General features: G+C 55.5%; 1 protein-coding gene across 1 annotated transcript; it reads left to right on the top strand.

Moving 5' to 3' along the window:
* The first annotated feature begins 4,541 nt into the window (after positions 1–4,541).
* SOX7 (SRY-box transcription factor 7) lies at positions 4,542–9,127 on the top strand. The gene is made up of 2 exons (XM_052810021.1): positions 4,542–4,795; positions 6,759–9,127. The coding sequence occupies exons 1-2, from the start codon at positions 4,570–4,572 to the stop codon at positions 7,658–7,660; spliced, it is 1,128 nt and encodes a 375-aa protein (XP_052665981.1). The 5' UTR covers positions 4,542–4,569; the 3' UTR covers positions 7,661–9,127.
* The last annotated feature ends 1,053 nt before the right edge of the window (positions 9,128–10,180 follow it).

Below are 10,180 nucleotides of genomic sequence, written 5' to 3'. Positions count from 1 at the left end.
GAATGCACCAATGTAATTAACCAATTTTCTCCTGTTCAAACACACAAGATTGAAGTTCTTGAAGCATCCACCTTCAAAAGGCACAATTTACGTCACGAAACCTCCAAACCTGCCAGCACTAAGAGGAGGAAGGAAGCTCCAAGAAGAGAGGAAAACCACACAAAGTCTATTGGAAACGCTGCATAGCATCATGCCCGTCTTGAAAAAAGATCTTAGAATAGCGTGTCCTCGAGCAGCGTGAGGATCGCTAGCATCCAAAGGAGCCCTTTGCTTAATTCCTCCTCGTTCCCGGGCAGCGTGAGGTTTGCTACGCAAAGGGTTATAAATTGCATCCACATAGTGTTAGTGGTCAAGGATCTGAGCTCACAGAGTACTGGGACAATAACCAAGGCTCCGTACCCATCCCATGTAGGGATAAGCAAACTTTCGGTGAAATGGGACTGGTGAATATGGTAAAAATACAAACTTTTGTGGTGGCAGAAGTGGGAAGATTGTTCCAGTGCTAAATTGAAGCTTGATTTCTCAGCAGGTCAGAACTTAAATTCTGCTTCTGAGTCACTCAAAGATATTTCTTTTTTCTTATCTTAGTCCATTTTTATAAATTTTAAAGTGTAAGAGGGAAATTCTGCTAGTCCCTTTTAACCTAAAGGGACTACAATTTATTTTTTTTTGATAACTTAAAGCTGCAGTTTAAAAATAGTAAGAGCAGAAGTATTCCGCACCATGAGTGTGCATGCTGAAAATTTTAGCATCTTTTTTTTGTCTACATTTTTCGCTGCGGGCCGTATAATGGGCAAGCTCTGGTTTCTCCTCCTAGCAAATAAATGGTCCCAGTAGCGGTCCCTGGGGAAAGCCTGGTGGACCTGGGGAGGACAGGCGGTGGGCAGGGTTGGTTCTTCTGTCTCGGTGGCAAAGCAGCTGGGAGCTGCACCACTGAGAGCCGGCTCTTCTGCTGGGAACCCCCAGCTGGCTCTGCAAAAAACTGCCCTTGGGAGACGAGAGTTTCATCAATAATTAAGGAACATGTGAATATTGAGCTAATTTAGGATTTGCACTCTCTCACACATTTTAATGTCTCTGAAGTGGGGGGGGGTGGGGGGGAGGTTACTTGGTGAAAATAAGACCCGCCGTTTGCAAGCCGAGTAAAATGCCAGATGTCAGATCCACGCCAAAAAGGGATGTTTTTAAAGAGCGGGGATGGTCTCGCCTATAACGGCGCGAAAGCCGGGTTCAGTCGCGGATTTTCTGTTTGACCCACGGGAGTTGCTGCCACTGTTCCCCATCCGTGAAAATGGGGAGAACAAAGGTTTCTTCCACCCTTTGTCTGCTCGGTCTATTTTAGCTTGTAGCTTTTAGCCGTAATTTCCCTGCTCTCAAAGCCCTGTGAGAGCTCTGCTTCTTCCTGTGCCCCAGATACAGGTAAGCATTGCACCAGAATGGGGAAGGTAAGCATAAAAAGTAAAGATGAGTTTTTCCAGACTGCTGCTAATTACCCTGATACGGTTGCAATTAAAAGGTGGCATTTTCACATGGCCCCAGCTGTCTTTATGTAATGCAGAGCTTCCTACAGGACAGGTTTAACCAGCATTTTAGGTAGGGTGCAGAATGAAACCCATCTTACTAATGCAATCAGAATGCCAGGTGCTAAAGGAGAGGAGGAGAAAAAAAAGTGTTTATTATTATTGTTTGCACTCAAAATGTGGCGTGGGGGCCCCTAGGAAGGTGCCGTCTTCCGGCGTGGGAGAAAATCCAAACGAGCAATATTTTGCAGTATTTCTTTGTCCTGCATCCGCACGGGAGTCCCAGCACACGTCTCGGGAGAGGGGTTCTGTACAGCCACGTGAGTTTACCCCTGCGATACCTGGGGGACATCAAACGATGTGACCCCCACAACGCAGAGGGAATAGCGAGGACCAGGAAAACCCGGTGAGTTGCTCCGAGAGCTTTCAGGCATCGGAGGCAGGAGGTGGACGCGGGTCCCGTCCCTGCTCCGTGTTTTTTCCTCCCCCCAGACCTTTCCTCCCACCCTCGCACCGCACCTTGGAAATGCAGCGCAGGATGGAGGCACTGCCGCATGTCGTGTAAAAGGGCTCCAGTGGAATTTGTTTGTTCCTTTTCTTCTCCCTTGAGGGGATATATTGTATTACTACTATTAAAATTCTCTGGCCTCCGGGGCCTCGAGTATAGAGGTGGTATTTTTATAATACTGATGATATCCAGGCCCTGTGCATCCTGAGGGTGAAAGAGTAACACCGAGCGGTGTAACACCACATCCAAAATAAAACCTTGCAACTTCGGGCAGTTTCTCTTTAAGTGCACTTCAACCCCTAGTAAAGGGAAATTTAAAAAAAAAGGATGTTACGGGTTCTCTTCCCAACCTCTTGCTGCCAACCTCTGCAGCAACTCCTGCCTGCAAAATGCACCCAGGAGACCCGTTCGGAGCAGGATGGAGGGTTTGGCATCCTCTCTCCCTGCCCCATCCCGGCACTTCAAGGCGTGAGACAGGACTTTCGGAGCGATCCGGAGCCCGCTGTGTAAAGCCTGGGATGGCACGGGCTGTCCCCAGGAGCACGTACGGCTCCAAAACACAGATAAAAGGCAGTTGCTATGTGCCGGCCTGCGTGTGTGTGTGTGTAAAGGGTTTATAAATCTGTCCTGAGACCAGGAAATCTCCTGCGCCTTTTAGATTTAAGAGAAGTTGCCTTCCTGTTGTATTCCCAGATAACGCAGCTCTGATCAAGCCCACTTGTAAATAGCTTAATAGATTTAATCAGTTCCTTTGGAAAATGTTGTTGCTTCCGCAGGGCTTTAATTCGGTCCCGGGGAAAAGCTCAGACAAGGCAGTTGCTGCTTCTGCGGCGAGCGAAGTTGGCACCTTCCACCTCTCCGGACCCCCAAATCGCCGTAACCTACGAGAAACCAGAACCGCAGCGATCCCGCTTCTCTGCGAAACAGGGCGAGAGACCAGGAAACCCAGGCGGATCCTGAACCCGCATAGCTTACATTTACATACCGCTCTCTCCATCACTTGTAATCTGACAAGAGTCAATAGGAACACCCAGGCACGTGGTAAATCGCTGCCTACCTGCACAAACACCCCGGCTTGGGATCCGTGCTGGGTTTTTTTTCCCCCCCAGTTTGGGGGTTAGACGGGGCAGCGATGGCCAGCCCAAGGAAATGCCTTTCCCAGCTCGCACCCCAGCCCGCCGGCTTTCTGGCAGCGCGGAGAGGAAATCCACAATCACTCAAAGCGGAGCCGCTGCAGCCCTGCAGCCCATGTCAGGGGGTCAGAATCATAAAGGAATCGAGCGACTAAATATATTCCTTGGGGCAGGTTGCAGGGATGAGCTGGGCAAGGGCGTCCGGCTGGGGATTTTTGATCCCGTTGCTTTCTTGGAGATCCTTCGTCCTAGCTGGGGGAATGCTTCTCGGGGGTGACTTTCCTGCCCTCATGAGAGCCAAACTGGGGTTTAGTGGGAAATACCGTTGCGTGACGGTGGTGCTTCCATCCCAGCCGGGCTGGGGTGGCTTTGCAGGACGGGGCAGCGCTCCATAAAACGCAGCAGCAAGAAAAAGATCGCAAAGCATCGAAGCGGCTCTTCGTCTCCCAGTGTCCCAGGGATGGGTAGTGGGGACCGACTGGGGATGTTGCAGCCCCTCTGGGCTGTTCCCAGCCCCATCCCCTGCAAAAATCACTCAGGACCCCAAGCAGGCTGGGCAAGCACCTACCAGCAGGTTCACTGTGTCCCAGTTTCCTTCCCATAGGAGGGGACCTGGGACTTTGGGGTAACTGGGTGAAAACCCACATGGGGTGGCAAAGCACAGCCTGGACTAGTGGTTAAAGCAGGGGGAGTGTGGGGGTACCCTGCCTGTAGGACCCGTGCCTTGATTTCCCCTTTCAAACAGACACGCTGCAGCTTGCCTGGGGAGGGGGCTGGGGGGGGGGGGACGACACCTTTTGCACCCCTCTGGAGACCTTCCTTTTGGGGCCATTTTGCTTTTCTTTCCAGGCCACCCCCCCAAAAAAAAAAAATTCAGTGCCCTCACCTCCTCTCTCTGCTTTTCCCCCAACCTTGAAGTTTTAGGGCTGCTGAGGTGCGGAGGGGGGGGGCAGCCGGGGCTCTTTGGGGGGGTAGCAGGGCCATTTCCAGCTCCCTCCTCACCCCCCTTTCAGCCTTTCAGTGGGCAAAATAAGAAAAAATAATAATAATTAAAGGGGGGGAGGGGATTTGGGGGGTGCTGCCCCCCCAAACACACACACACCGGAGGAGGGGGGGGGATGCCAGGCAGAGGGTGGGGAGAAGTTTTCTCCCCGCACCATCCTGGCCGGGGCTCAGGAGTTTGCAAACAAGGAGGAGCAGCGAGTACCTTCGGTGTCATTGGAGGAGGGTTTTTTTTTTTTCCAAGGAGCTCATAAATACGGGAGAGGCCGGGGCAGGAGGCTGGGACTGCTCGGGGACCCCCGAGGGCAGCGCAGCGGGTAAAGGCAGGAGAGAATTTAGGGTTTTTTTTTTTTTTTTTGGGGGGGGGGGGGGGGGAGAAGGGGAAGGGAAGAAGAGGAGCCGGGTCATGGCTGCGTTGCTGAGTACCTACCCCTGGTCGGAGAGGCTGGAGGGGGATCCGACTGAGGGGCTGCCCCCCGGGCCGCCCCCGCGGTGTCCTCCTGGGGAAAAAAGCTCCGAAAGTCGAATCCGCCGGCCCATGAACGCTTTCATGGTGTGGGCGAAGGACGAGAGAAAGCGTCTGGCCGTGCAAAACCCCGACCTGCACAACGCGGAGCTCAGCAAGATGCTCGGTGAGGAGAGGGGAGGGATGGGGGGGGGGGGGTGAGGGGTGCCACTCGGGGGTGGGTGTCCGTGCATCGCCGGGGGGGCGAGCCCTGTCCGGATCCAGCACCCCGGGGTGGGCACCCATGCACCCACCCGGGCATCCCTGGGGGTGCAAACCCTGTCTGGATCCAGTAATCCGGGGTGGGCACCCACCCGGCCATCCCATGGGATGCAAACCCTGTCCGGACTCAGTACCCCAGGGGTGGGCACCCATGCACCCATCGACCATCCCTGGGGGTGCAAACCCTGTCCGGATCCAGCACCCTGGGCTGGGCACCCATGCACCCACCCAGCCATCCCACGGGGTGCAAACCCTGTCCGGATCCAGTAATCCGGGATGGGCACCCATGCACCCACCCGGCCATCCCATGGGATGCAAAGCCTGTCCGGATCCGGTACCCCAGGGGTGGGCACCCACCCAGCCATCCCATGGGGTGCAAACCCTGTCCGGATCCAGTACCCCGGGGGTGGGCACCCATGCACCCATCGACCATCCCTGGGGGTGCAAACCCTGTCCGGATGGGACCCATGCACCCTCCCTGCCGCCCCACAGGGTGTAAGCCCTGCCCGGGTCTGGCAGCAGCACCCTGGGGGGGGGGTGCGTGCATTCTCCCGGCCACCCCATGAGATACAGGCAGGTCTGGCACGCGGCGGGTGGGCACCCACGCACCCACGCACCCACAGGGCCACGCTGCAGGGTGCAAAGCCTGCCCGGGTCCAGCACGCCAGGGTAACAACCACTGGGCTGCCTTGTGGGGTGCAAAGCCTGATGGTGTCCCCCACCCCAGGGGACAGACACCCATGCGCGCACCCTGCCGCCCCTTGGGTGTAAAACCTGTGCCGGGGACCCCCCAGTGCAGTGCAAGGAGGGACCCCCAAATTTTCCTGGCCTGTCTTTGCTGTCCCACTTTGTCCCCGAACTCACTAGCCCACCCCAATATTGCATGCCCAGGGGTGGTGGGGTGGTGTTTCTGCTGTTTCTTTCCGGGGATCACAACCCATTTTGAATATACATTTTTTTTCCCCATCCACTATTTCCCCCATCTCCCAATCCCCATTTTTTATGTGAAACCAAGAGGGCAAACAGAAACAACCAGCCCAGACAGCCTGAGAAAGAGCTGCCCGAATTGCAACACAGCTTTGCTGTCCAGCCTCTTACCCAAAGTTTGTGTTTCCCTGGACAGTTTTGCGGTGTTTTCTTTGGTGGTTTGGGTTTTCTCCTCGCTGCTTTGCCATGCAGCATCTCAGCTTATTAGTGTTATTTCTGCTGTCTCTTTGGCAAGGGGAAGGCATCAAACGCTTTGATCTGGATCCTCATTTCTCCCCCTACCCTGAGGCACAGCCTGGGGTAGCCTCACCGTGGGATACAACCCCCCAGCCCCGGTGCTGCTTCTCTGTCCTGGATCTTGGGGACATTTTGGGTATCTCAAACAAGGAGCAGCGAGGTCACGGCACCCAGGTCTCCGTACGCCCTAGTGCGAGTCCCAGCAGGGTACGGGCTGGGATTCATCCAGGGACGCCACGTCCTGACCCCCTGCTCAGCCGGGCATGGCTTCGATCGTCCCCGCTCAGCAGCCGGGCTTTCTGTCCCAGAGAGGCATTGCAAGACCAGGCCATGGAGCCGGGGGAGTTTATTTGCTCTGATTTATTTGCAGCAGGGCTCAGCTAACCCTGATGTTGGGACATTTGGGACGGGGGGGAGTTGGTGGACCTAACGGCGGCTTCGATACCCTCCTTCTTCGCCCTCCCGCTGCCGTCCTGTCCTCCCGCGGGTTTTGCGGGCTGCGTCCTCCACGTGCACCAGCTCGGATATTGGGAGCTTGCCCTTGGGTTGTGTGCCTGCAAGCTTTGGGGAGGCAGCCCCCTTTCCCCCCCCTGCCCCGATACGGCCGCCACGAGCGCTCAGGGGAGTTTCGTTCTCCGTTTCAGGCAAGTCCTGGAAGGCTCTGAGCCTCTCGCAGAAGCGTCCCTACGTGGAGGAGGCCGAGCGGCTGCGGGTGAAGCACATGCAAGATTACCCCAACTACAAATACCGGCCCCGGCGGAAGAAGCAGGTCAAGCGGATCTGCAAGAGGGTGGACCCGGGGTTTTTGCTGGGCAGCCTGACGCGGGACCAAAACGCGGTGCCGGAGAAGCGGACCTGCGGCCGGGCCGGGGGGGAGAAAGAGGGGTCGGGTGAGTACCCGCCTCGCCCGGGGCTGCCGGCCGTCCGGGGATACCGGGAGGCTCCGGGCAGCGGCAGCAGCACCAGCGTGGACACCTACCCCTACGGGCTGCCCACCCCCCCGGAGATGTCTCCGCTGGACGCCATAGACCCCGAGCAGAGCTTCTTCTCCTCGCCCTGCCCCGACGAGCATCACCGCTCCCACCTCACCGGAGCCACCTACTCTCCGGAGTACGCGGGCAGCTCCATCCCGTGCAACCACCACCCTCTCAGCCCCATGCCGCAGCCGGCCACCTGCATGATCCCCCCGGCCTCCGGCTGCCCTCCCCTTCCTCCTCCTCCTCCTCCTCCCAGCTACTACACACCCGCCTTCCCCTCCCTGCACCCCCCTAGCCTCCATGCCCACCTGGGCCAGCTCTCCCCACCGCCCGACCACCACGGCTTTGACACCTTGGACCAGCTGAGCCAAGCCGAGCTCCTGGGGGAGATGGACCGCAATGAGTTCGACCAATATCTCAACAACCCCGGCCACGGTGACCACCATGGTGGGGGCTTGGTCAACGGACACGTCTCGGCGTCTGGCAGCTCCCACGCCTCCGAGACCAGCCTCATCTCCGTCCTCGCCGATGCCACGGCCACCTACTACAATAACTACAGCGTCTCCTAGAACCTCGGCCGGGGCCGCCTGGACCGGCCGAGGAAGGACCTGACACAGTATTACGAGGCGTTGCTCCCCGGGGACATCGCTCAACGCCCCTCAGGGTGACCGAGTCCGAACCACGAGGGCCGTGGAATCTCCTCGGTGGCGTAGGTAAAGGATTTCGGTCGTCGGCTCACCACCGGTGCAAAGCCTCCGGTGCCCTGCTTCCAACGGGGCCGGGGGGGGAATTTCCCAACGCCAAAGCCCTTTGGCCAAGCCCCTCTTCCAAAGCAGAGATGTTCCTGGGAGGACGGGGAGGCTGCCCCCCATTTCGGGGCACCCCCAGCTCTGCTTTGGAGTCGGGAGGGCGGCAGCATCCCGCAAACAGCAGGTCTGAAGTCCCGGCAAGGGCAAAACCTCCTGGAAAGGGAAAAGGCAGGGATGGGGGCGGGGGGGGAAAGGGAAGATTTTGGTAAAGGGACGCATGGTCTGCAAGCGTGCTTCGTCCTGCTCTTGGCTCCTGGCGTCGGTGTCGCTGCGGCCAACCTGACCCGCCTGGCTGAACCCCCCCATCCCCCTGCTCCCAGACCACGAGTTGGGGTCTTCATCCCTCGGGACATGCCGAGGGGACAGATGGGACACCAGGGATGCTGCCGGGCTGGCCCCAGGGATGGAAGGGCTGGGGGGGGGGGGGCTGCAAGGGGGGGCAGCCAGCCCCGAGGGCGCTCAGCCTGTGTGTTCCCGAGGAGGGTAAGATCTGGAAAGGCAGGATCCGGCCGGCATCCACCCCCGCCACGGCTTTCCCTTGGCCTTCCAGCAAAAGAGCTCCCGGAGGAGGGGTGGCGTGAGCTGCTCTCCCCGCCGGGCTGGGAATGGGTCCTGGGATGAGCGTTTTGGCAAAGAGGTGATGATGTAGCAGACAGGTTTTTTTATCAAATATCCTTTGAAGTCGAATGCTTCACGTTTCGAGCCACAGTGCCCAATGCCTCTTCTAACTCCGGCATATTATTGCTTGTAATAAAGCTGTACATTGATTTATTCCTTCCATTATTCCTCCCCTCGGATTTTGTATTGCTCGAGTTCTCTTCCTTTTCATAAAGATGAAGCTTTATTTTAAATCAGTTATATGACATGATTAATCTTAGTGTTTACTGTATGGCACTTGGTAATGATTAGTTAGTAGCGTGGCTATGATTTTCTGGTTTCAGTCCCAAACATATATTAATAATAATTGCAAATAATACTTAAAAAACCCCCACAACTTCACAGGTTTTTAAGCTAATACATTCCATCTTTTTTGTGTGACTCTATGCATTTTGAATGAGTGTAGATATGAGTTTGCATAAAATATTTAATTTAAATAAATGTTTTTATACGATGATTGTTTTATGATTTAAATTGCTGTAGCTATTGACAAAGTTTTCAAAACAGAAACATTTCCTGTGCGAGTGCTATTTTTTTAATTTTTTTTTTTTTTATATTTTCAGCCAAACTTTTCTACTTCCATTTTTTTTAAATAAAAAAGATCTGTGGTTATCTTTACAAATTGTGGATTACTTTCTAACAAAGCGACTTGAGGCACGCATACCTTCACTTTTCATGGTGTGTCTTTAGGGGCAGCAAGTCACTTTGATGGCTTTGATTTTGCTTTTGCCATCTCGTGAATGTGGCCTTTTAACGCCAGTTCCTACGTAGATATTACAGTGAAGTTAAGGCAGAGCTTTGCCGTTGGTGTGTTGGTGAGCACAAATGCTGTTGCCTATTTACGGAGCGAGTGCCAGTGCCTGGAGCATGGGGTTTGTTCACGTTTAAGGCTGTCTTTCACAGTTCGTGCTGATGCACCATCTGAGAAGCTCCACAGCGTGAGGGCCACGTAAATGGTCCTCGGTGCAAATGCGGATCAAGGCAGTGAGGCCTGAGAAATGGAGCGTGGGTCAAATTTGGGGAGCTGTGTCAAGGGTGCTCTTGTAGGTGGATGTTGAGTGGTGGCCTTCAGGCATCGTTAGCGAAGAGAAAAGCTTAGTCCTTCTCGTGGTCCGCGGACCAACATCACAGCCTACTCTTGCCAGACATTAAATTAGGCTGTGTCCCTGCGGTCCGTGAGGTTAAGCCATGCACCCCCTCCCAAAGCGGTGTCCTCCCAGGCTGCGTCCTCCTTCTTGCGGCCCCAAAAAGTGGAGGAGCGAGTTTCTTACTGCACTTTGCGATGCCCACCTACGTGTGTTGGCTGGAAGGGGTCTCCAGAGGTCACTCGACCCAACCTAACCCAATGCACCCCAACGCAAATGGGCTGGCTTGCCTCCCATAAATGAATTCTCTCTGACTCGGGGAGTCCGTGGTCCCAGAAGGTGGGATGCTGCGTGAGTATTTGGGGAGGCACCAATGTGCCCCTGTCCTGTGCTTATGGTCCTTCTCCATCCCCTACTTGTGGCCCCCCCTGGAGACAGCCCTCCCATCGCGCACGCCGCCTCTTCCTTTGCCCATCCCTCAGGCATCCACGTGCCACTGGTTTCCCTTTTCGGGGGAATGAAATAGATACCTTTGGGT

Source organism: Harpia harpyja, chromosome 15, assembly GCF_026419915.1.
Source record: "Harpia harpyja isolate bHarHar1 chromosome 15, bHarHar1 primary haplotype, whole genome shotgun sequence".
NCBI classification, from domain to species: domain Eukaryota; kingdom Metazoa; phylum Chordata; class Aves; order Accipitriformes; family Accipitridae; genus Harpia; species Harpia harpyja.
Note: the sequence above shows the minus strand (reverse complement) of the source record. Positions and strands in the feature narration are given on the sequence as shown.

Bases quoted from the DNA above. Each gene is read 5' to 3' on its own strand.
- SOX7 (XM_052810021.1), top strand. From the start codon at position 4,570: ATGGCTGCGTTGCTGAGTACCTACCCCTGGTCGGAGAGGCTGGAGGGG. The intron at 4,796-6,758 runs GTGAGGAGAGGG...TCTCCGTTTCAG, and splicing joins GGAGCTCAGCAAGATGCTCG to GCAAGTCCTGGAAGGCTCTG.